Below are 25891 nucleotides of genomic sequence, written 5' to 3' on the forward strand. Positions count from 1 at the left end.
GGCCGTGCCGGGCCGTGCCGGGCCGTGCCGGGCCGTGCCGGGCCGTGCCGGGCCGTGCCGGGCCGTGGGAGTCCGGGGGTGTCGGTGCGTTATCCTGCCATCGTCTGGGGCACGGACACACCCCCCAGGTCAGGTTACCCCACCTGCCTTGGAATTGGAATTGGTTTGGGCTGGGGAAAGGATTTTCCTTTTCATTGGGTTCTGTTTGTTTAGCCTGCCTCTGAATTATCCCGCCTCCTAAGCATCCTGCTGGCGCCTTCTGTACCAGGGGAATGCTCCCGAAGTTATTTTCGTTACGGCAGACGTCAGGATGCGAGGAGGAGGTGGAGTGATTTAGCACTTGAGCGTCTCCAGTGTTTGCCAGCTCGTGTCTGTAAACTCAAGCAGTTCCCCCACAACCTGCCAGATTTCATTGTGGAAATAAAATACAGAGGTGGCTTGCAATCAAGCTGAACTTGCTCCTTCATGCACTCCTTAATGGGTGTTAAATGGATTGTGGATAAGTGTTTGTGTCAGTCACTGAGAGTCCTTACAGATAAACCAGGAGTGTGCGAGTAATTAAACAGACCCAGTGTGTGGAGCTGCGGAACATGAACAGTCATCACTGGCTTGAGTAACTAAGGTGGAAGATTAGTAAGAAAGAGACTTTTAATTTAATTGCAAGGCTAGATTATTTGCCTGAAGAGTGGTGAAGGTGCAGCTCCACTGATGTCCAGTCTGCATCATGCAGTGAAATGAAGCTTTCCTGTCTCATGAAACAGGAACTCGAATCACTCTTTGTTGCTGGGTTGCATGTATGACTGCAGGGGTCAGCATCTGCGAGCAGAGCTTGTGAGGCGAACCAACGATGTAACAAATCCTTTGCTAACACTTCTTATCAGAGAGCACAAATACCTAATCTTGTTCTCAAGGCTTAAGCATTGAAAGAAACGCTATCATAAAGTCTTCTTCAAAGTTTTATGAGAGCAAAAAGACTCTCTTAAAATAGGACATGCAGGCCTTCCTTCAGCTTTAAATGACCAAAATGTAAAGATGTAGGACATACTTCATCAAGTGGAGAAGTCTGATTGGCAACAAAAGTAAAAAGGAACTGAGTAGGAAGGATGATAAAAAGCGAAAGGCAGCATAAAGTTACATTTTACAAATCGTAATACATGGTCGTTGGTTGCTCTGCAGCTTCTCTTGCATCTTGGCCACAAAGTTCATGACACTGATAGTTTCACTTATTTCCCATAGGAATATTTCTTTCTTATTGCTACTTTTCACAGACACAGGGGAGCTTTCTCAGATATATCTGGTAGTGCCAGTCTAGACAACAGAAGTTGAATCTTGGAAGCATCTCTGGTGTGTCCTTAGGTAGATGATGAATTGTGACCATGTAATGATCCATCAGTCTTGGCTTCTGTTTGACCACTAGGATTAAAAAAAAAAGTTAATATATCAAACATATCTGCATTGCTATGTTAACTGTCTATTCTAAATATTCAAATAAATGGTGCCTTGCCTTTCCCAGCATCTGCTCAGGAGATGGCTGTGACAGGGCGTGTGTTTCAGTGGCACTGGGGCAGGGGAAGCACAGCAGGACAGGCAGCCAGCAGTCCTCCGAGCCTGCCGGGGTGTGTCAGCAAACCGAGAGACTCGGTGCAATTGTTGCCAACTCCTCATATCGAGAGTAATTTATTTTTAAAAATTTAACTTTATAGTTATACAGTCACAAAACTTCAGTGGGGTATTTTCATGCTTAACACCATTGAAATGCATGTTTTGTTTTCCTATTTATCGTGACTGCCCTGTGAAAGAGAACCCCATTCCAGGTGCTGTTATAGATTGTTTTCTTCCATATTCTTCATTCTGGATGGTAATGCTAGAAAGCTTAGGGAAGGAGTGATTTACCCAAACCAAAATTGAATCAAATCCAGGTTATGTTTGTGGTGGGTTTGTTGTGTATTTTTTGTTAATTTACTTTATTCAAGGGAAAGTACATGATCACAGAGACTTGGATGCTTCTGTCTCTTTTTCACTAAATTGAATTCTCTGTTTCTACAAAGAATATAAAATTTTATCAAACGAGAATTTGCTTTGATTTTGTGCCCACCCACACAAATGCCCTTGGAGCTCACCTTTCAGCTTTGCTTTCAGAGATGAGAAACCCTACTCTTGTAATTTAGAATCACCTGTCTGATAAAAATTTGATCAGTGAAAAGCAAAATTTCTGTCAGTAACAATTCATTTGCAGCACTTGTTTCAGTCTGATATTTCAGTAGTTTGATCAGGAACTTTGGAACATACTTGCTGGATGTTTGCTGTTTACAGTGGTCTTCAGTCTTCATACCCTGCTTCTTAAGTTAAATGTAGTAATGTCATAATTGCAATAAGTACATCTTACAGATGAACAGAAAAAGGGGTTTTCACTCACATACTTTAAAGACACTGGGCCAAAATTTGTGAGAACAAAACTGTTTCTTGATTATTCTGAAGCTTGGAGTAAAACTCACTAAAAGTTTGGTTCTGACTGTGCTTCATTAGGAGCATATGACCTATTCCTTATGGCTATTATCCACACCTTCACTGTCTGTAAATTTATTTTGTGCTGTAACTTACAATCTGGCCAAATAATTTAGTGTTCTTCTATGACTCAGAAGATAACATGGGGAAAAAAAACCCAAACCAAACAATAAAATACTTAATTTTTGGCTTATGCAAGACACATTCCACCTCAGACTTAATCTGAGCTGAATTCAGCCTGGAAAAATGAGAAGACTGCAGCATCAGTTTATTGCCAATGCATTTTATTAATGTTAAGGCTCTCCATCCATCTTGAGCATTACAATATCCAGAGGTGATGCTGGTCTCCAGTTTCTCCTCAGGTGGAATTTTACCTGTTTATCTCCTGCTCTGTAAACCTTTTCAGCTGTGTCTCTTTGCCTTTTCTCTTGGCAGCTGAGTGCCAGGGTCACTGGAAGTGCAGCCCTGCAGGAGGCATTGGGTGAAGTGTGCACTCAGTGTGGTTTGGTGTCCGAGGATTTGCTGGTCTGTTGTTTTTATCTTTGCCCAATGCCAGCATTGTTTCCACCTTCCTAAGAGTTTATGTAGGTGTTGGCTGGAGTTTTCCTTGGTCATCATATTCCTTGATGAATATTCAATTGCCAGCAGTGGGTGTAGCTGCCAGTATTGACAGCTAGTCTTACTCGCAAAGGTGGACTGCTCCCTTAGGTACAATTCCTTTGTTAATGGTGTTTCCAAGCCATGTGGAACTATGCAACAGTCGTGAGAGTAATTACTGTCTTATATTCTAATCCTTTTCCTAATTGGCATTTGTTATTATATATGTTTTCTGAGCTCAGGGATTAGCACTTACCTGTACACTGAGCTTGCTGCAAACACATGGAGTTTTGTCTGTATTCCACAGAATGCAAAAAGACCTCTGAATAAAAAACAACTGGATTTTGAATGGCACTTTATTGTCTCCATGCAGGAAGATACAGTGAGAAACAGTTTTTATATTAAATAAATAGATCATATCTCAACAGTATTTTAGAGTTAAAAAGCCCACATCTTATTGAGTACAGATCTTCTTTTAAGACATCCTGGGTAAAAAGATTGAGTTTGTCTGCCTTGGTAGAACTGTTTATTCATTCTTCTGTCAGAAGAGGATGAATGGATTTACTCTATCTTTCTGCTTCACACAAGCAGCAAAGGAGGAATCATACGTACCTGTCACATGCAGCACAGTATGAGGTGTACTGTGAATATATAGGATTATTCACTCAGCTATCAGGCATCGCCTTGTGTCACATGAAGCATAGTAGCTTTGTTGTGGCAATGAACAAGCTGACGTGACCACTGCTGTATTCCTGGGATCCCAGACAACCTGTGACATTCATGTAGCTGCTGGGCCATAACAACCTCAGCTTCCAAAATAAGAGTAGCTTAGGAAAGAGAGTAAGATTTCTGTCAGTTTTGGCAATAGAACCAATCCCTAACTAAATTAATGTGGTTATTTCCCATCATCTTGGCTGAAAATAAATTTGAAGTGCCTGCTTAGACCATGCAACTCCTCTGAAGCAATCATTGGACAGCTTTTTCCAAGGGCAGAAACTGGAGTGGACTATTTTCAGCTCTAAACATAAGCAGCTGTAGTTCCATTGAAATTAGAGAAGTTATATAGCTTTGTAGAAAGGTATAATTTGATTCCTAGGCAGGGATTTACATTTTTCAAAAGCAGGGATGTTATATTTCTTCTGTGACATCTGCAGCTCAGTAGTGAGCAGTCTTGCTCATATTGAATAGCAGGTAAAATCAGAATAATGGGATTTTTTTCCCCAGTAAAATTCACATTTGGTTTGTTTGGGTTTTTTTTCTGCATGTTCCATTCTCAGAAGTACTTTGAATTAATTGCTTCACATCTGTGTCACTTCCATTACAACCATAGGTGCCTGGTTTTACTGGAGCCTGAGACTGGACTTGTGTTTTGAGGAATAAGTAGCCTGTGCTGAGCTCTGTGCCGCTGTGACTGCACCAGGACTCAAACAAGGCAGTTGCAAACTGCCAGGGGTGTATTTGCAATGTGCCTGAAGTTTGGAGGTATGTGAAACAGTGTGTTCAAAGCTTACCTTTGAAACTCCTTTCTTAACCAAAAGCCTATGCTCAGCTTTAATTATTGAGCTCTTAGTTCTCCTCCCTGATATTCTCTCCTACCAGGGAGACCGGACTGGTTTCCTTGAGAACTTTCCATGGTATGTTTATTGTTTAAGTCTGACTAGCAGCAGCATAGCTACAGTGCAGTACAGTCTCTGTTTTCACTTTCAGTAGCCCAGGTTTTGGTTGTTTTTTTTTTTAAACTTTATCCACTTCATATTCCTCATGTGGCTGCTCAAGAGAATGACATTTCTCTCTTCAGCATGCTCAGAGGAAACATGAATTCAGATGGCAGAATCTTTATGTTGAGACAGGCTGGGAGTGAACAAGGATGTTGAGACTTGGATCACTTTTGATGCTTTGCCTCACACAGGAAAGGGCTGCAGCTCTCATCTGTCTGTATGATGGCAAGTTCTCCAGAGGGAACATGTTTCAGACAGAAAAAATAACGGAGAACAACTTCATCCTGGGACTGACTGTGCCACTGCTGTGCTGATCAAGAAAAAATATGTGGAAAAGTTGTTTACTCACCTCCCCTACTTCCTTGGTAGTGAAATTCAGTTTATTTCAGAGAAGGATTTTTTTATTTAAATCTATATCTTTAAGAAACAAGTCAAACTTGTTAGCCATGTGATTTAGTTTACTCGTCTGTAAAACTGACATATTTCATCTTTGGCTGAAGGGAAGTAATTTGTAATATAAGTGAAGAAAAAAATAGTTTGTTGAAAGAATGATTGTTTCTGAGAAGCTGGCTATTAAATATAATCTGTTTTGAGTAAATTCCTTGGTGTGGCAGAAGGCTTTGCTGCACTAACACATTTTTATGGACATTCCAACTTTGAACCCTCCTATGAAGTTAGTGGCCCTGTAGCAGTGGCCTTAAGCCTATGCTACAGAAATACTGTGTATTAGTGCTGTCAAAGACAGGTGGGTATTTTTTTTTTGTACTGGTTGTGTTGGACTGTAATGGCAGCATTTGGTAGCCAGTGGTACTTTATCATTTATGCCAGCATAAACTTTTCCCCCCTCAGATCTTTTGTCCATCTTAGTGAGTTAGAGAATTTTTAACTGCGTGGTATAGTCCAGCCTGTCTCTGTGGATACCAAGGGTGAGCTTAGTCAGTGATTTAGCACTAGAGCCAGGCTGACATCATGCCTGTGTTATGGAAACAATGAGGTCGTTGGAATGATTTGCTAATTTGGCTGATGCCTCTGTTGTAGGTGTCTGTATTTGTTGCTGTATGGAACACAGCCCCAGATTTTGCCCTGTTCCTGAGCAGGACATGAACTGCTCTGCAGGTTTTTCCAGATGCCTTGTCTGTGATTCTTCTGATTGTACTGCGCTTGTGAGCACTAAGTGATAGTTTCTAATAGAGAAAACTTTGGCAAGTCAAAATAAATTCCTAGAAAAAGGATGGTCTCAGTATTTGACCTGTTTTTTAAGAATTATCATTAAATCCATCGCACAGTCTGCACATTTTCCATCTCCACTCTCTATGTTAAAATCACCATATAAGAGTATTTTGTCCTGCATTGATATTGTAGACAAGGCGGTACAGGTGATGGAGTAGGTGAGGAGTATTTATTGCAACAGGAGCATCTGAAAGATGTGAAAAGAGTAAGTAAAATGGGAAAGGTTTTTTTGGTTGAGAAAGGAAACTTCTTGGGCCACATCTTCCTTTAGTATTGTCATGACAAATGTTTCCTGTTTTGTTTTGTCATTTTATTTTCTAGTAATTCTGCTGGTTGCTGCCATGCTCCACAGGAGGAACTCAAAGGTCTGGCTAGGATTTTTTTGCTGGTGTGTTGCCTTCCTGGTGGTGTTGGCTCCTTTTCTGGGAATGTAGCATGTTTTTTCCACTGCAGTAGATATTTTGTGGCTTGCATGAATCACTTAATTTCACTGTCCTTCAGAGGCATAACTAGTAACCCACATTTACTTTTGTCTGTTCAGTGCTTATAAAATGCTCAGTTTTATTCCCGGAGTGTTCTCTTATGTAAGGATAAGGCTGTTTTCTTAGAAGAAATTTGCAAGTACTCTTGACCAGTAGTTTTTAAACATTGTGTTTGCTGTGGAAGGTGTCATTTTCTTCTTTGTAATTGTAAATGCTTCAGCACCACTGAAAATCTAATTAACCTTATAAAAAGAAGAGCACACTGATATTTGTAGGGAGAATGAAGAATGTAGAACAGAGTTAAGCTGAGAAAGTAAAGGATAATATTTAGTTGCAGCCATGGTAATGATCACGGGGACACTCTTGTTTCAGAAGCTCTGTGACAAACACAGTCCCTTTGAATAGATGGCTTTTATTCTGCAAGCAACTCATTTCTCCCTGAAACTGCACCCAGCCAGCCCCATGAGGCAGTGTTAAGGATATTACAGTTCAGAGAAGCTAGTTTTCAGGCAAAATCTGAAATCCAGGGCCTCACAATGTACTTAAGCATTTTGATGGAAAAACTATTAGCCTTACATTGTGGCTGTGTCTTTAATTCCTTCAGTTTTAGCTGGCTACCTTCAGCTGACAGGACCTGAGGGAATGGCTCAAAGCTGTGTCAGGGGAGGATTAGGTTGGATAATAGGAAAATGTTCTTCACCCAGAGAGTGTCTGGCCACTGAATAAGCTCTCTATGGAAGTGGCCACACCACAAAGCCTGACAGAGTTCAAGAAGCATTTGGACAATGCTCTAGGGTAGATGGTGGGAAATGCTGGGGTGTCCTGTTTAGGGCCGGGAGTTGCACGTGGATGATCCTTGTGGGTCCCTTTAAAGTCAGGATATTCTGTGATTCTTTTCAACATTGACCTTATTTTGCTAGAACAGTCCTTTTGCAGTGTGACAATGGGATACTTTTCCTGGTGGTGAACATCCTTGCACAGCTGGTAACTACTGGAGTGTGAAGTGCGAGTGTGGTTGAGTGGTCTGAAATGCTGAGACAGCAGAGTAGGTTAAGGGCAGTATTTTGCACTGTACTGATAAGGGGAAGTTGATTTCTGGTGTACATTTTTACACTTGCACAATATATGTACATGTATATACATGAAAATATATGCAGTTTTTTTCAACAGGAAGGACCTTTCCCCACCCCAAAATTCCAAACCTTGCCTCTGAAATTAATATAGCTGAAATATCTTATTATTTATTGAGATCTAAGTATGCAAAGCCTGGATGAAATACAGACTTTGAGGAGATTTTAAAGTGTACCAAGGAAGATGGATATAAAAATGTTGAATCATGTTGTTTTGGTGCTTTTGTGTTGGTTATGCAGAATTCTACAGTCATTGCATCCTGGTGGAGGACACAGGGATTCCTGTTACACTGCTAGCACAGAAAAATTCCTGGAGGAATGCCACAGGTTGCTGCTGTGCATCTGCTCAGAGAATCAACTGTGCCCAAAGCCATCAATTTCCCCCAGCAGTTCAACACACAGGAAAACCACCTGGAACTTGTATGTTGCAGTAAGTCATTCATGAAAGATGAATTACTGGGAAGTTGGGAATTTGTGTCCATCCAAATGCAGAGATGAGATGGCAGCCGTGTAAATAACTGCAAATCCCCTGAGGCAAAGCAGTGCTACATTTGAGCTGCAGCAGCCTGGGCCAGAGAAAGTGAGAGAAACCACAGCAGGACAGGTGAGGCACCAAAAATGCCCTTATCTTACCTGTGGCCTTTTGGACAAACTCACATTGTATTAACCCACAACATCAGATAAAGCTACTTTTAAAAACACTAATGTAAAAATGAGGTCTTGGGTGGTCATTTCTGGTTCAAGTAGCGGTTTATATATTTATTATAATTATACACAACCTTGACAATCTGTATTGCCATTCAAAAATAAATCCAAGTCTTGTCAATTGCACATGATCTTTCACTACTAAGGATCCCATTTACATACATGGTAAACATTTTCCATACTTAAACACCGCTTTAAATTCTGACGCTCCCATTTCCTCCCTCCTCATCCCCTGGAGTTATGGTTATCAACTATGGAAAGAAACTTTTCGAAACACTGCAACGTTCAGGGACTACCACCTTTTTTGATCAACTTAATTAAACTATTTCAACACTTGGTAAGGTGGCTGGTGGGTATAGCTCTTAACTACATTTTTGTTTAAAGTTATTCTCGCTGGATTTCATTGCAGTGATTCCTGGTTTTCACTGCTTGACATATTTCCTTCTGACCAGGAAAGAAAGAAACCAAGGTTAACAGCTGTGTCAAGTAAGTCACATCAAGCACATTCCTGGTTTAATATTGTGCAGTGCCAAGTCACATTTACTTTTTTCACTGTTATTTACATGTGTAGTAAGTGGTTGAAGTCTTCAAATTTCAACTGCAAAAAATTAAGAATTCAGCTAGGAGTCAGCCCCCACACACTTTCTGCAGCTACTAAGAGCTTGTGTTTATACTCCAACTGCTATCTTGGGAGCTGAAATTATAATTTATGAGGCATTAACACCTTTTGTTAAGCAACATTTTTTTTTTTCCCCACCTCTTTTGAGTTTCTGTCTCCTGGTGCCTGAAAGATGAGAGAACTTAAGAGTAGCAGAAGAAGCAACAAAATATTCCTCCATCCAATTAATAAACTCACAGCTAGTGGCAACTAATATAAACATCCTTAGAGCAGGCAGACCTTGTATCAGCCCACAACTCAAGTTTGGGCATCTGAGCTTCACTTGGGAAGGACTCACAGAAGTGTGGAAGTACTACAGTGTGATTACACAGCACTGAAAAGTCCTGTTTTGAGGAATGAAGTTAATGATGGCACTGATCTATGGGAATTGCATTTAGCTGCTTTTTCTACAGTAGCAGCTGGGCAGGGGATTTGAACCAGCAAACACAGCGTGTTTGCAACACAGATTCAAGTTTTAGATGCAGCATTGGTTAACTGAGAGGCATGGAAAACCAGAGCTCTGACAAGTGTAGATTCCACATTTTGTTAAGGCTGTTAATTTTTCACACTGGTGTCAAAAAATAATTGGGAAGGAAACCCTTCTGACAGCTCCTTGCTTGTTTCCTGAAATTACATTCACATAATCATTACAGGAAAACCCAGAATGAAATATGGAGCATTTGAGAACTGTCATTAGCAATCTGTAGGAGAGATTGGCGTTCAGCACACAGAGATGTTGTAAAATACTAAGGAATTTCAAATGTTGAAGATACAAAGAAATATCTCATCAACACAGTGATTGGATGCTTTACCTTAACAGCTTCCACTTGTAGGTGGAGGAAGCAAAACCTCCATCCCACACACCCCAAGGTGTCCAGAACGCCAGAGCTAGACTGCAGACACTGCACTGCCCTTCCTGTGCTGCTGTGCCAGAGCCAGGGCATCTTCCCCCTCGCTCTGCCCTGTGGCCTTGGGAGGGAATACAGGTTGTGGAATACAGGTTGGGTGTTTCCCAGCTGCCTCTCCAAGCATTCAGGACCAGCTGCTTACTGTTCTGCAAGCATGCCCCAAAGGCAGTATTTAAGCAGTGCAAGGACATTGCCAGAAGCTAGCAAGAGAGAGGAGTCTTCCTTCAAATTCAGACATGCAAAATCAAATCCTTCACTCAAAATCAAGGGGTGTTTTGTCATGAAGCAGCAGCTTCAAGAAAGAAGTGCATAAAACCCTAACTTGAGTGTTACGAATCTGTTTATGTTACATTTGAAGTTTGAAGAAACTCCCTGGAGTCTAAAGTACTGTAATAAAAAAAGTGGAAAGGAACTAATGAATCAGTTCTGAACTAAACTTAGTTTAGTCAAGAAAATTAAAACAAAATATGTAACACTTCTGAACCTGATTTACAAAACTTTTGTTTTTTAAACAAACTCTACTGCCTTTACAAGGCTAGTGTTGCTTCCTTTTTTTTCTTTTTGTGGGACAGAGGGAGCGTTTTCAAATACTAGAAATGTATCTTGACATCAGCATAAAGTAAGACATTATCAACAAATACCTACTGTTATAATATAAGATGCAGAGCAGTACACTGCTGCTGGTTCCCTACCAAAACTTTTTGTTGCAAAAACACTCTGGTGCTGTCAGGGGAGGCAGAGGGTCCTTTCTCATTGAGTCTGACACACAAAACCTCAAGTTGTGCATAGTGTGTAAGTACTTAAATCTGTCCTGGTAAAATCTCCTCTTTGTAACAGGAAACAGATTACATAGGAGCAAATCATATATTAATGTGAACCTCACTGTGGAAAGATCAACTCTGCCATCCCAAATGGGATTCCTAACATGGACCTCAGAGCCAGCTTCTGTGGGCAGCAATCCTCTTCAGCAGGGATCTAGAGACAGACCAGAGGCACAGTAAAAAAAACCAAACCTATTCTAGTAAGAAAATTTGATTACAACTCTTAGTCTGAACGATATCTGCTTTTAAGCGTGCAGAATTATTCTAGCCTTTATCCTAAGCATTGCCTCAAACATCTGTGATGTTGTATTAAGCATCTGATGGCCATGAGCAGAGGACACTGTTCTTGCACATGACCCTTTAGCTACTGGAGAGCTGACACTGGAGATTTCTGCAGTTTTGTGCTCTTCTGCCACAGGTTCCAAGAAGTCTACCTAGACAAATTATTGTGTAGCTGGATTTTAGGAAGCCAGTACTTGAGAATGCTGCTCATTACACTGCTGTGGTAAAAGCCATTAGGATAGAAATGGTGTTAAAGCCTACGAGACCAAAGCCAGCCCAGCCTGACTGAAAGGACAGCTGATGCTGCAGTACAGTCACCCCTCAGCACCAGAGGTGCGACTACCATGGTGGAACTCAAGACTGAGGTTGCAGAGGAGCTGCAGAACAGCTCTCCTCAAAGTCACTCAGTTTTTGTTCAACACGTAAACTTAGTGTCAGACCATCCACACTGATTGCATGAAGAGGAACAGGAACAAGAGCAAAGTTCATTCATCTCAGTCACCTCATGTTAGTCATGAAGATGCAATTCCAGCACTTTAACTAGTCTGGCAGATTTATATACAGGCAGCAATGATGCTTCCTTTTTCTGTAAAAATATGGGAGAGTTGAATCCACCTCTACCAGGGGTCATGAGTTACTTCCTGTAGCATGAACAGTGGTAGAAGATGAAGGGCACAGCTGAAGAAAAAATGGCTGCCAAAGGCAGAAACAAGATTGTGGTTCTTCACTTCTTTACAATAGCAACAACCTCCTATGGGAGAGCTGCTGTAGGAGTGCCTGGTTAACATCTGAATTTGTTTCTGGGACAGAGTTCAAATCACTGCAACTTATTTTAGTTTCTTATGTTAGGTAAAGAAACCACTTTTCATAGTTAGAGTAGCTCATTCCCACTCTGGTAACAGAAGAGTTGTTTGAAGTCAATAGTGACTGGCTTTAGCAAGTGCTGCAGCACTTCAGTGACTGACAGAAACATTTGGAATATATCTGGGACATAGACTGGACCTTGACAACGTTTAAGACTTATCAAAGAAAACAGTGATTCTACTGTGTAATATATTGTAGACACTTTCATTAGAAAGCTAAATGACCAAAGCTAAGTGTAAGCTATGCAAGTTCATCAGGTAGATTCCACCTTTGGGGTACTAATATCCAGTTTTGAAGTTCTTTTGTTTTGGTCTTTGACCAAAAAAATTATGTGCTGAGCATCAAGGCTTAAATAAACTCTGAGCATTTCTTTCAAGTTTGCACCAAACAGCATTTAAGCCACCTCAAAATCAGGGTGGTGATACCAAGGTTGCACAGCACGGTTTCTGTTGTTTCCCCTCCCCTGGATGAGATACAATCAGATGTAAATTGAATTCAAAACAAAAGAAACGGAAATAGTTCCATGTGCATTTTCAAGGGAAAGCTATGCAGCAGGCCTTGAATGGTCTCCTCTTTCATCCTGTTCTCACCAGCATCACGCTGTCCTAAGCTCAGTAGGGTATGTACAGCAATGTGCAGAGACCAGGGATTCCAGCACACAGCAGAGCCACAGTGCTGGAGCAGTTTGCAGTGAAGACTGGCAGTGGTATGGGAACCCAAAAAACGCTTAAGCTCGTATTATTCAGTTCCTATGAAAAAGACTGCACAATTCTCATGGTACATCAACAAGATGGGACCGGTATGCCAACTAACCTCTATTTTAATATTTAAATTATAACAATACAATAACTAGAAAAGGTCAGTGCTTCAAGTGACAGGTTTTGCCACTTCAATTCCAATATTTTTTCCAAAATAAAGATGCAATTAGATCTACACTTGAGCATCAGTAGTGCAATACAGTATCCTTTCCTGAATAAAGGAGCTGAGGTTTATCCACAATAAAAGCTTTAAATAAGGTAGATTGTTGCCATTTATATATCAATTCTGTATGTTTGATATAAAATATATTGGGAAAGCTTCAACTGACTTATACAATCTACATTTGGCTAAAGCTCCACATAAGCAGCATCAGTGGAAATGAACATCAGAGGTGTACTTAATATAAAACACTTTCAAAACTACTCAGCAACAAATGACAGAAGTTTGGCTAAGAATAACTGAACATCTGAGGTGTGTACCAGACAAAAAGAATGGACCCTGTGGTTACTTGCACTATTTTAATGAAGTAAAAGAAATGCAAGGTTTAGTCCACTTCCATTTCTCCGGGGGGTTTGGTCTGCTGAGGGTTGTCCTTGGCTGGTTCGGGTTTTGTTTCAGCAGCGCTCTGTCCGTTCACTGGCCCGTTGTGCTCCCCGTTAGCTTTGGCCTGCCCGTCACTAGGAGGTTCTATCTTCGGCTTGGGCTTGGACAGAATGGGATTACAGAAGCTATCCAATTCCTAGTTGTGACACAAGTGAGACAGCAAGGTCATTTGGTGGCACAGCAACTGCACTCAACCACAATGTTCTAATTTGCTTCTGGTCCCTAATGGCCTGGAATTTCATTGTCAAGGACCAGACTTCTCTATTCTTTAGTCTAGAAACTTCAAAAAAAGCCTCTCACTATCTGAGGAACTTCTGCTTTTCTACAAACCTGTATGTAACAACCCATTCTATAGAAACCTGGTGCTGTAACTCAGGGTATTTTAAAAAGGCTTGTGCAGAGGTACTACTGTAAATCAAGAGCCAGCACTGAAGAGTGCTTTAACTGCTGCCCCCTCTGTATAGATCTTTTAATAGCTTTAAAATGTACGCAGATGTATAATTCTAGCTCAGATCTAGGCTAAAATCTGGTCCAGGAAAAACTGATTAGAATGCAACAAGTGCAATTATTTTTTTTACCTTAGATTTTGCTAGTATTTCTGCCACTTTGACAACTGGATCCTGAGTTAGACTGAGCTTGTTCTGGGCATTCATTTTGCTGTTCAACCAATTCATAGCCTCATTAATGTATTTTTCAACTTTCTCCATCTCAGCAGGATCTAGGTGGTCATATTTTTCATCCTAAGGGGAGAGAGAGATATTTGTATCACTAATTAAAATATGCTGCTCACCAATTCAGTTAATCTTTGAAGTTATAGAAACACTTGTAACAGCTGTAAGTTCAGAGATCTATTTCAGGTGGTACCACCCACCATAAAAACACATACATCTCTGATTTATGTTCTCATTCTGCTAGCAATGCTGAACAAGTTTAGAGTTCTCAGGAGCAGAACTACAACAGCCTTTCTAAAGCAGTGTAAGAGGTAACTTTACAGGATCTGTTTAAACACAGAAGACTCTATGGCCGAACTCAAAACACCTACAATCACTGAACAGCTAAATCATTTAGCTTTACCTTATTTTTGTATGCTTCTACTGCTTTCATAAGGAGCTGAATCTTCTTCCCCAGTTCATTTAGAACTTTTGGCCTCTCTTCATGTTCCATGCATCTTTCCTGGATAGGCTGTCCAAATTTCTGGAATAAAAAGCACAAGCACCTTTACAAAACACGTATTTCCTTTCGTCTGCTCTAAGAATACAATGCAGCATGGGTAGGAAGGCTGCCTTTAACTCCTTTTCTCACCCCTTCAAAAAGCCAAGTCTTTGCATATTGCTTTAGTCCAACAGCAAAAAAAAAAAAAAAAGCAAAGTTTAAACACAGGAATAGTGACTGTCCTTTTTAGGCTTGGTATTTTGCTGTTTTCTGCAAGAAGAGCATTTGGAACAGGAACTAGTTAGGCTTTAATTTTCAAATAGTTAATCTGAAAACTTCTTATTCTATCCACTGTTTGCTTTTTCCTTCTCTTGAATACTGGTATTTTACATTGCTGTTTCCATCAGTTATTCCTCCCCTTGAGAAAATGTGACTGGAGAGTAAATACCTGGAACCCAAGGGCTACACACATACTTCAACTTACAACAAAGTAGGTAGTTATTCATCAGAACTCACGTTTTCCCCAACAGATCCTTAAAATCTGAAGCATTTAGGGGGTGTCTGTCATTAATAATCAAATTATACAATGGAAGCTACTATTAAAGCATTCCAGAGCCTTTACTGTTGGATATTAGACCCAAAAATCGGTCTTACTATGCATCTGAAGATCACTGAGAACAGGGAAAACAGAATATATATTCTGGAATGTAATTATCATTACCCAGGAGTGCAGTCAAACTACTCAAAAGCCTCTTTCAGACTGTAAGAAGTCTGACAAAAAATTCCCATAGCAATTAAATCTATTGTCATTAGTGACAGTCTGCTTCATTTCAACCGTTTTCAAATTAGGATCCAACTCACATTAAAATGTACTTCTAGTTCTGAATATGAGTGAGTTTTCTAGAAAACAACTTAAAACCTTACCTTTAATTCCTGAAGCTTATCCATGTATACTTGTTTTGGCTGGTCCTCTCCATCCTCATAAAGCCAGTTTTCTGTGTCCTCCAACATCAAGGTCAGCTTGTTTGAGTCCTACAAAGCAAATTATGGACACTCCCAAGTCAGAAGGGATTCATCAAATAAGACTTCTCTCCCTGGCACAAATCCACCCTACTCAAAAAAGGACTTCATCAGCTTAAACTATTCAAAGTGAGAGTGGAGGAAAACAGTAATTAACAGACTTCAAAGCCACAATTTTACAGAGACAAGAGAGGCAGGACAACCCTACTCATGTGATTTGCAGGTGAAGTTTACCAGAGTTATAAAATCAGCCCTGAGGCTATTTAAGACAGTCCATGGACCTCTGAAGAGTGTTCCATATTATCTGTTCATTGCCTTTTTATTCCCACCCACTCATGCCACTCAGAAGCTTGTGGTGAGCTGTCCTACTTTCCTATGCTGACCATAGGGTTTTTACTTTCTGCCTGCATCCCTGCTCCTTCCTTGCCACTGAGGAGCTTCTCAGGCAGTAAAGAACTCTGCAAGTCAAATGCCAGGTGTAAGCATCAACTTGAGCTTTACTGCTGGGAAGTCAAGACATCTCCTATTCCAAAACTAGTCCAAGAGACCCTTGCAGCCTCCACAGAACTCACACTCAAAATTTTTAAAGACAAAAAACTTTTCCCAACAGTTGAAACATAAGCAAGTCTTACTTCTTCAGTGATAAATTTCTCAAAGGCTCCACACAGCTTGTCTCTGAATTCATACACATATTCTTCAACAGCATTCTTCGCATCATTTCGCTCCTTCTCAAGTTTGTCTTGCATCATCATCTTCCCCTAGGGTGGAGAAAGGCACACTGAAAACTGAAAGCATTTTTAGTTGTTAAGCTTAGTGACTACCCTTGAAACTACCAGGGAACCTGGCAAAGGCCTGATAACTCACAATTACTGATAAAAATGTTCACCTCTGTGTAAGTCACCACTACAAGCACAACCACAATCGTCTAAGTTCAGTCCAGAGAAATTGAGTAATTTCACCAAAAACCCAAACCACAACAAAACCTGTTGCAATTATGGGCAACTTCCTCAAGAATTCTAAATTAGAATTATTTATTTATCTTATTTACAGAGACATTAATTTGAGTAGTCACCTCTTTATGCTGCTTACCTCATTTTCTATATAGGAATTAATCAGATCTTGTCCCAGCTGCCTACAGAGGCTTGCCTGTATTGGGAGGTCAATACTCTTCACTTTGGTTTTAGACTTTGGCTGGGAGGGATTATCTTGCTTTTCTCCAAAGGTAGCCTACGAAAAGAGTGACACTAGTAAGAAACTTCCAGGAATTGAAGTATTACTACATTTATGCTCAAAAAAAGAGAGACAAATTAAATTAGTTAAGACACCTACAAATTAATCTTATGTAAATTAAACACCTAATTATTCCTCTGTATTCAAAATCACTATTACCTTAGTTTGGAACCAAACACGTGAAGTTAAGTTCTTTAAATAACTGTTAAGTAAGCTTGTTCAAAAGCTTAAAGCACTGCATATTATTCTTCACAATGTTTCCGTATCTCCCTAAATTCCACCTTCATTATAAAACCAGGTTTAACAGCAGAAACCTACCTTAAAGCTGTAATTATGCTATGTTGAAAATTAAAGTGCTATGGTAGGACTCCTTACTTATCCATTTCAATATAAAAACATTCCCATGTTTTCCAACTAGCAAATCAGTTAAGTGTAGGAATACTGGGCAAAAAATATCCTATCAATACTGAATACAAACCTTTGTTTCAGTTCCGGCATTTTCAGTTTCCTCATCTGCTTGGTTCTGTTGTTCAGCTTGACTTTTCTGCACACCTTCCTCTTGATCAACCTGCATTTTATCCTGCAAAGAGTTACATAACTGAATGCAAAGGTTTGCTGGAAGATTTAGGACTGATATCAATTACAGCGAACCACAGACAACATATGAGCTTCACAATAGATCTTAAAAATTTATGCTTCACCATGTTTAATAGGTGTTTTGATTTTGTATTTCTATTTGTATCTTTCAAATTAAATGAAAATTCTACTCTGCTGCTTCATGTTGCTGTCTGTCCCCATTACATAATTACACTAAGCCTTGTGAATACTCCCTTTAAATTAGAAACAAATACATATAATGAAATCAAAGAACATTCTAGCAACACACCACCAACACAGGAAACAACAATGGGTTCTCTATGGAACAGCCAGAACTCTTGACCTCCTATCATTTTGACCTGAACTTTAAAGTCTGCAACCCAAAACAGAAGTCATTTAATCACTGTAATTATAATACTGCAATTATTACCTGTATCTGTCTCACAAGAATGTGAAATCAATAAAAATTAGCTTCTGTAGTGGTAGCCTCTTGGGAGTACATGAGCAACTATCTTCCCTCCTTGCCACCCAAAATAAAGAGAGGCTCACTTAAATTTTTCAGTAAGTTTGTTTATCTCTTATGCCTTGTTCTAAATTTAACAATCTGATTGTTAAATTACTAGTGCAGATCACTTGGTTTAAGTAATACAGCTCCATGTCATCACTCAAAAACACTTTTAATGACATAGTAATGGGTAACCCTGAAGTTTTCAGGATGATTCTAATACTCAGAGATCTGGAGCATTAATGACCATCAAGCTGTAGCTAAGGTCTGAAAGGTCCAAGATTGCCTCCATTACAAGGAATTTGTATTTCTGGATTCACAAACGACATATGCATGTAGAATAATTTACTACTAGTTCTGCAAAATAATAAGAACAATTGTCTAAGGATTTCAAACTCTAGCACACGTTGCAGTTTAAAGTGGAAAACAAGAAGACTACTTCGACCAAATTTTAAGTTTTGTCACATGATAGTAGAAAAAGTAATATCTAAATCCTCACTTGCTGTTCTTACTGTTCACACAGAGAAGCCAACAACTGGAAGGAACTGCTTTGCCTACAGGAAAGAGCCAGAGAGGGGATAACAGGACACACAGACAAGACAAACCTCCTCCTCAGAGTCGAGGGGATCATCCTCAATACTGAAAGGTAATTGCTGACAAGCACCATTGTAAAACAGAAGATGTGTTAGATGAATGAGTGAAGTGCCACAAATGGAAAGCCTGAGCATGGAAGCAGCTACTCTCAAACTGAATTCAGCAGACTCCCAGTAAGCTCCACATGCCTCTTACACTAAATGCCAGCTCCAGCACTTCCAACCTTTGCTCACTTGATTACCAGCATCGCATATGGAGCACTTGCCTACAGGGAACTGCACCATGCTCAGCATTTCAAATATGCCCACATTCCTGGAAAGCAGCGTAGTTTTTAAGAAGTTGCTTATACCAATTATGTTATGCTAGTTGCGTAACCATTTGCTCTAATTCCTGTAGAATTAGCTAAGGCCAAATCCTAGGAGAAAGGCTGCCGGGGTCACTGCTGGTGTTGCTGTTTCCAGTTCCAAAGCTTTCCCTGGCACCCAGTCCTCAACTCTGCACTGCAAGGGGGCACAGCTGCACCTCACTGGGAGCTACTTTCAGGAGGCAGTGTAGTTTTCCATGTATAAATACCATATATTTTTTACTCATTGAAAATGTACTTTGTGAGGAAATAAATACCTTTAGATTTAATTTGTCAACAGATCTCATTAAATACTCTGCCTTTTGCTAGTGACACTAGGTAATGCTAAGACTAATAGAGAGATGACAAAAACAATGAAAAAACTATTTTTTTAGAATCCATTTTTCCATTCTTTGTTCTTAGTGCCACACTTAAGCAATAGACAAGAAGAAAGATGTTACATAACCAGAGAAGTAATTTAAGGGTGGAGAAGGTTAACTGTCAGAAGCCAAACACGGCCATTTACCCTGCAATTATCAGCTCTGTTGCCACAATGACAGTGAAGGCGTTTACAAGCTTTACATACCAGCTCCTCATCTCTGCCTTGGTTCTTACTTGCTGACTCGGTGTCCATGGGGGTGTCGTTGTGATCCCCCTCAAGGCTCTGCTTCTCTATGATGGACGCGCTGGCCACGCTGAACAGCCCGTGGATGTTGACGCGCACTTTCACCTTCACCTTGGAGTTGTCACCGTCGTGCTGGGGACCAACGTTCTGAATAGTGAAACGCCCTTGGAAACAACAGATGTGGCTTTAATTGTTGCCCCAAAATGCAGAGAAAGAAGGGGGAAAAAAACCCCAAACACATTCCATTAAGGGTGTTAATTTAAATGGAAACTTCATGTTGTAACTGAAACAATTTGGAAACTTTCTACTTAGCTGACAATTCTACAGTGTAAATTGCAGGGAGATAAACTAAAAGCTGGTTCCCCAATTATTATTAGCTCACTGATAATTAATTAAGATGTTTTTCCCTTATCTGTATTTCATAAAAAAAAAGACAGTACTTTACTAGGTGTTCTACTTCTCTGTTGCCTTCTGTAACCACCACACTAGAAAAACTACTCTGATTCATCTCAAATGGTTTCTTTTGTCCACGTAACTCAAACTTCACACTGAAAAATAAAACGTTAACAGAGATAAAATATTCTGCTTAAATTTGATAACATGGCTGCACTACACTTTCTGGAAAACGAACAGTGCTTAGCAAGGTTTTTGAAAGCAGTGAGGTTGATACTTTATTTTGCAACTTGCTGAAAAATTAAGTGTAGATTATGTCCATACAAAGGAGAATGTTTCTTCCTCAGAAACACAGACTTCTTGCATAGACAGCCAAACAGATTGCAGCAACTTTGTACCTGATTCATAAATCAGTGAATAAAATGAATTAAATACCATGAGGAGTGTACTAATAACTGCAAATAAGGTAGCATTAGCAAACAGGAAATTATATATGTCATCTAATTTGTTAGACTCTACTACAGATGCTTAAACTCAGGAAACACCTATATTTTATATTCTCAGATTAATAGAATGAGACATGACAGATAGCATGAGACAAGTTATCTGTCCAGACAGGCAGCAGGTCCTTTGATCCAATTTCTTTGAAAAATCCAGGCTGGCAGGCACATAAGATCCTAATCAATTTTACAGAGACTAAAAGAACCAGACAATAGATCACTAAACTCTTTGTTCCTACTTCTTTTGAAGCACTCAGAAACTGTAAAGATAGAAGGAAGAACGCATAATTTTTTTTAGGCATGTCAAACAGAGATGTCAATATGGTTTGCTCACCATACTTAAATCAAGAAGCCTGTGCTGAGCCTAAGCTTTTCTGTAAGCTAGAAAATATGGAAGTAACATATCTTACAAGAAAAGGGAATCACTTTCTCCTGTATCAACAGGAGTTAGGGATGAGGGTTTTATTCCCATGTCCTTACCTATTCTGGAATCAGGATAAGGCACTTCATGTGGATGGGTATAATAAGCTTCCAAGTCAAAAGGCTCTTTCTTGTGGAAGGTAATTACTTTTGAGAATGGAGCAGCGTGGTTCTTACTGAAGACTTCGCACTCCCTAAAGCAATAAACATTAGACAACATTAAACCTCTGAGCATAACTTCACGGATAATCAAAGTCAAGGTATGTTAACAATCAGCAGCCCTGCTAAGCAAGCAACTGAGTGATTTAGTTTAGGTCAGTTTTTAGCAAGAGTTGGAGTTGCTAAAAAAGAAAATTAAAATTTCAACATTTCTCTTTATATCCAAACATACTGTAGACACTGTTTTGTAGGCACTCTACAACTTACCCTGTTCCTTCTTCGTAAGATGATTTCCATCTCAATGTTATAGAGTAAGGAACAACATCTGTGATGGAAAACTCACGTACTTTAAAAGCTGGAGAAAGAATTGCACACTAGAGAAAAGAGACCAAAAATGTATTATATCCATGTAGTCAAATAAATAGCAAGTACAAGAATAATCATATAGGTCATATGGAGGTCCTGCTTATCAGACATTTTTTTAAACAGAAACTTCCTAGAGCTAATTGAACTGAAAGACTTAACTAAAGTAATAGATGTTATTTCCTCAGTGATTTTCAGTAAAGATACCCAGCAAAGGTTCCAACTGACTACACAGAAGTGGAACAGCAGAATTTAACAGGTCTTTTTAATAAGCCCATCCTTCTCACATGACACCGCAGCAAATTAATGAATGTAACAAAATAATTTCTGACATGGTCACTGCCATGAATTAGTGCAAGTAAGAACAAGTAAGACTCTGCATCTTGTTTCAGCTGCAGTACCTTTTGCTTGTGGTTAGCTGAATTTCATTAGTACACTATGTTAAAAGAAGCAATACTAAAGTTTTATTTCAGGAACTATACCTGCAAGGCACAGCCTCTTGCAACAGCTTCATCAGCATTTAGCGTGGTGCTTATCTCTTTACAGAAAAAGTTAGAGATCTGTTCCTTCACTGATGGAATTCTAGTAGCCCCACCTACTATTTCTATACTGTAGATATCTTCACGCTGAAGTTCTAGAAAAGAGAGTGCATGCCCTTAAAGTTATCATCAAGGTATCAGAAAGCTATCTTTGGACAAAAAAAGAAGAAAAAAAATATAAAAGTTCTATTATCTAGACACTGTGACAAGCACTGAATGTATTAATGGCTGACAAGATATTTAAAACTCTTTGTCCCTCCTGTAGGCTACAAAATTTTCTAGTTGCATGAACCTGGGAAATGCAGAAGCCAAGCATCTATGAGAACAGCTGTTCTTTAAAGTGTGTTGTCCATGTGCATCCCCCTTTTGCTGTGCATGAACTCAGAAAGGTGAAATTGGGTCCTCTGCACTACTGGACAATATCTCACCTCTCCCAAACAAAACGAAATCCAAATAGATCTCATTTCATGTCTGGCTTGATTTTGCTTGCCAAAAGAGAAAAGAAAACCTTTCAAGCCAATAGATCTAAAAAATAAAAAATAGCACATTGTGCTTGAAGGTTAACTTTTTAATTCTGGAATCAGGATATGTGTATGAAGTAATCTCAAACAATTGTCAGTCCTCGAACAGCTCTGCTCAACAGTTACTCAGTTTTTTAATTCCTGTATTTCCTATTGAGCCAAGCCACAAGATCAGCAGAATTCTTCCCTTTTAGTTGAAGGTGCTGAAATTAAGGGGTAAAACCTTTCCTGTTGAAGTGTAATTCTCTCCTTTACACTACATTAGGCAAGAAACAAAAAAATTACTTTGTTATTGGCACATGCTTTAGGTAATTCAATTTAAGAATATACTGCCAAATTACCAGGTCAGTGAGGACATGTAAGTACTACATGGAACAGGCTGGCCAGAATGTTGCAGTTATGAACAGTATCTTTTACCATCATCGTTTTAGTTTGGTTGTTTGGTGTTTTTTAAGAAATTCAGATTGCCAACCTTTTCCATGACACAGGGTGAATAAGGGTCAATAACCAAAGTTGCAGAGTAGCATGTGCACTAAATGAGGCGGGAATGGGATCATGCATTCATGGCAAGCATATGAATGGAACTTACATTTAACTTTTCAGTATTTAGCTTTGCAATTCTAATAAATACAAAAATACATTGAAAAGATAATCATTAAAGAGATCAGGAATGACTGGATTACTAGCAGAACCTCAAGTAGCTTCTACTTACTGGCTTGATCCATGGCTGCTCTTAGAGGAGGCTCCACTCTGGCCAGAAGGGCAGCACACAGCTGCTCGAACTGAGCTCTGCAGGGCAGGGAGAGTGCATGGTGTTACCAGGCTGCTCAGAGACCACAACCCCCAGCCCCTCAGTGGGAACAACACCCAGTACCTGTTCATCTTACTGGAGACATCCAGGTCATTCATGAAGCACTCGATATTGAGGGGAAGGTCAGATGCATTCGCACTCATCAGCTTCTTGAGCTTCTCACATTCCTGATACAATCGCAGCAGTGCTCGGGGATTCTCTTTTACATTCAGTTTGTATTTTGTCCTAAATTCTTCAGAGAAGTAATCTACCAAAGCCTCATCAAAATTCCTGCCACCTACAAAAGGGTCAAAGGTAGTGGCCAAGACCTGGCAGGAGTCAAAGAACAAGACCAGAAATTATGAGACAAGGTTTGTGCTGTGTCATTTACTCAACAAAGCAGCAAGTGTCATCATCGCCTTCCACATGGCTTCAGATGGCATTTGGCTACCAGAAACAGGCCCACAAAAGCCTTCAGCCTTTAGTAGGTCACAGACAAAAATGTCTCCAAACCAGGATGCAACGAATGTTCAGCTTTGTTTCACATCCCACTGGATTTAGACTTCGAACTCCCATGGATGGCACCAAAAAAAAACCCAACATTTCAGAGCGTCTCAAGATAGCTCAAGAATCTCCCATGAGTGAGTCAGTTGCACAACTACAATATTTAAGAGGCTTTCTGAATATGCAAATATTTCAGGGATATGACACAAAAACTCTGCAATGTCCTTAATTATCAAGCATGTTCCAAAACACACTTTAGGATGCTGCATTTCTACATTTTACAAAAAGTGATTTGATGTAACAAAACCAGCCAAAATGTAACAGAAAGGTTTCATATTCCACGTTTAAAAAATATTTTTTATGGATGTCTACTTCTTAAAAAGCTAATCTTTCCTCAGAGTAGTATTTTGAGTTTTAAATACTTCAGGCTTTTAATGTATGACTTAAACAATTACCTTCAGTTTTCCCTTGTTAAAAGCACAGATGGAAACTTGATATGCAGAATGCCCCATATCTACAAAGACCACATTTCTTGGCTTCTCTTCCAAGGCTGGCAGATCTTGCTTGTATATTCCATAGGCTAATGCAACTGGAAAACACCAACCCGTGGAAGGTTAAGGGGATGGCACACACAGCTGCAGACCATGCAATGAAATCACCACCAAGAGACAGACACTGCCCATGTTCACCCTTTCTAAAGACCTTCATAACTGTTATTAAAAGTCAAAATCATGTCGAAAGCACATTTTTCACTAACAAGAAAGATGTCAAGTGAAGGTTTAGCACTAATAGAGACTCTCCCTATATTTTAATTCTACTTGGTGCCAAATTAACACTGCAATTCGTGAAACTGCACAGACTAAGAATCATGCCTACACCTCTCCCTTGAAATACCTTAGCTTTGAAAAATTCAAGCATGCCCAAGAGATAAAGGAAATGTTCTGGAAGACTAGTTTACACAAATCTATGCTTTCACAACCAGCACTCATTTGGAAAGCTTTTTTGGACTTTTTAAAAGCAAAGAGAATCGAGAAAAATAAAATTTACTGATTTAAGCAGCTCCAACTTTAGTCCCCATTAAGTGTTACGTCTTTTCTATGCTCTACCTTAGAATTCACCAAAGCCAGAAGAGAGGAGTAAATTACTTTATAGAAATAGTTGTGCCATTGCTACAGCTGACAGGACTGCCACAACTTTACAGATCCCAGGTTTATTTCCAGGTTTATTTCCAAAGGCACTCCCAAGTATGACTGTGCTCAGGTTAGCAAACCCCAGCACTCATGCTGCCTCTCAAGCGCTGCACACCACCCCACTGCTGTGTTTCCAGTTCCCAAACTGGAATGGGCAGTACTAGCCTGGACAGCTCTCTGCCAAGCTCCCAGTTGTGTAAGAGCAGGGTGTCATCACCCTCACATTCAACAGTCTGAATGCCTCAAAGGACAAAAAAAAGTCCCAGCCCTTTACCTGCTGTAGTTTCATTCATCAGCTTCAGACAATTTAATCCTGCAATCTGTGCAGCTGCCATTACAGACCTCCTTTCAGCATCAGTGAAGAAACTGGGGACCTGTTTCCAAAAATAATGACATTGGATATTATAGGATACAAATTTTTTAATTTAGAGTAGTCAGACTTGCCCATCAAGCTATCCTATAAATTACTACAAGAAACTGTTATAAGCTAACCTCAAACTAATAGGGCTGTCTGAATAAAACAGCTAGCTAATTCATTTTAGTGCATATTTTAATTAAAAATTCAAAACATGACAAAAATGAAGTTGCATCCAGGGTTGTTTTAAATAAAGCAGATTTTAACACACACACAAAAAAAAAAATCCTGAAAATGCTTTCTCAGATTGTTTGAATGAGTCTTTCATCTTAAAATCATCACCAGCTCCTGGAAATATTCGTGCAGGACAAAGTAAACCCAACAAATACTCACACACAGCCCCAAATAAGTCAATGGCAGAAGCACTGCAGCGATTCTGGAATCCAACTTGAACCTGCATCCCTTTTTCCAGCTATCACTGCCACCACAGTGCCAGCTTAGAGTGTGCTGCAAGGTTCAGTGCCACCAAAAATAGCCACAGCAGCATCGGAGCCCATTGAGGATCTGGCTGCAATCTGCTGGCACCTCTTCAGCAGACACAGAGCTCCATTTTGTTGTGTGTTTTGTTGGCTACCACTGTGGGGCATTGCCAAGGATCCCTGGGTGTGTGGGAGGTATTCTCCCAGCGTAAGGAAGCAAGGAAAAATATCAAAGCAGATTTCTAACAGCTCATGTACACAGCTTTCCAGTTCCCATGGCTCTGCCTGACAGAGAAGGGATAACTGCAATCCTTCATGCCCAAACCTCCCACCAGGGCCAGTAAACAAAG

General features: G+C 39.9%; 1 protein-coding gene and 1 long non-coding RNA gene across 2 annotated transcripts in view; one reads left to right on the forward strand and one right to left on the reverse strand.

Moving 5' to 3' along the window:
* Positions 1–47: 47 nt before the first annotated feature.
* Positions 48–20158, forward strand: LOC144246234 (uncharacterized). Its single transcript, XR_013339902.1, has 5 exons — positions 48–128; positions 4433–4584; positions 7903–8092; positions 18290–18412; positions 19127–20158. It is a non-coding gene; the product is annotated as an uncharacterized LOC144246234 (long non-coding RNA).
* Positions 8394–25891, reverse strand: part of HSPA4L (heat shock protein family A (Hsp70) member 4 like) — a 23246-nt gene continuing 5748 nt past the window's right edge. Inside the window, exons 5-19 of the mRNA XM_021541626.2 lie at positions 24982–25081; positions 23973–24106; positions 23098–23342; positions 22936–23012; positions 21646–21797; positions 21068–21174; positions 20702–20835; positions 19290–19492; positions 17143–17244; positions 16524–16661; positions 16067–16192; positions 15339–15446; positions 14337–14456; positions 13841–14002; positions 8394–13398 (exon numbers count right to left, since the gene is read on the reverse strand). Of these exons, the coding sequence (XP_021397301.2) occupies positions 13204–13398; positions 13841–14002; positions 14337–14456; positions 15339–15446; positions 16067–16192; positions 16524–16661; positions 17143–17244; positions 19290–19492; positions 20702–20835; positions 21068–21174; positions 21646–21797; positions 22936–23012; positions 23098–23342; positions 23973–24106; positions 24982–25081 (2103 nt within the window). The 3' untranslated portion in view covers positions 8394–13203. The remainder of the gene's footprint in view (positions 13399–13840; positions 14003–14336; positions 14457–15338; positions 15447–16066; positions 16193–16523; positions 16662–17142; positions 17245–19289; positions 19493–20701; positions 20836–21067; positions 21175–21645; positions 21798–22935; positions 23013–23097; positions 23343–23972; positions 24107–24981; positions 25082–25891) is intronic.

Source organism: Lonchura striata, chromosome 4, assembly GCF_046129695.1.
Source record: "Lonchura striata isolate bLonStr1 chromosome 4, bLonStr1.mat, whole genome shotgun sequence".
NCBI lineage: Eukaryota > Metazoa > Chordata > Aves > Passeriformes > Estrildidae > Lonchura > Lonchura striata.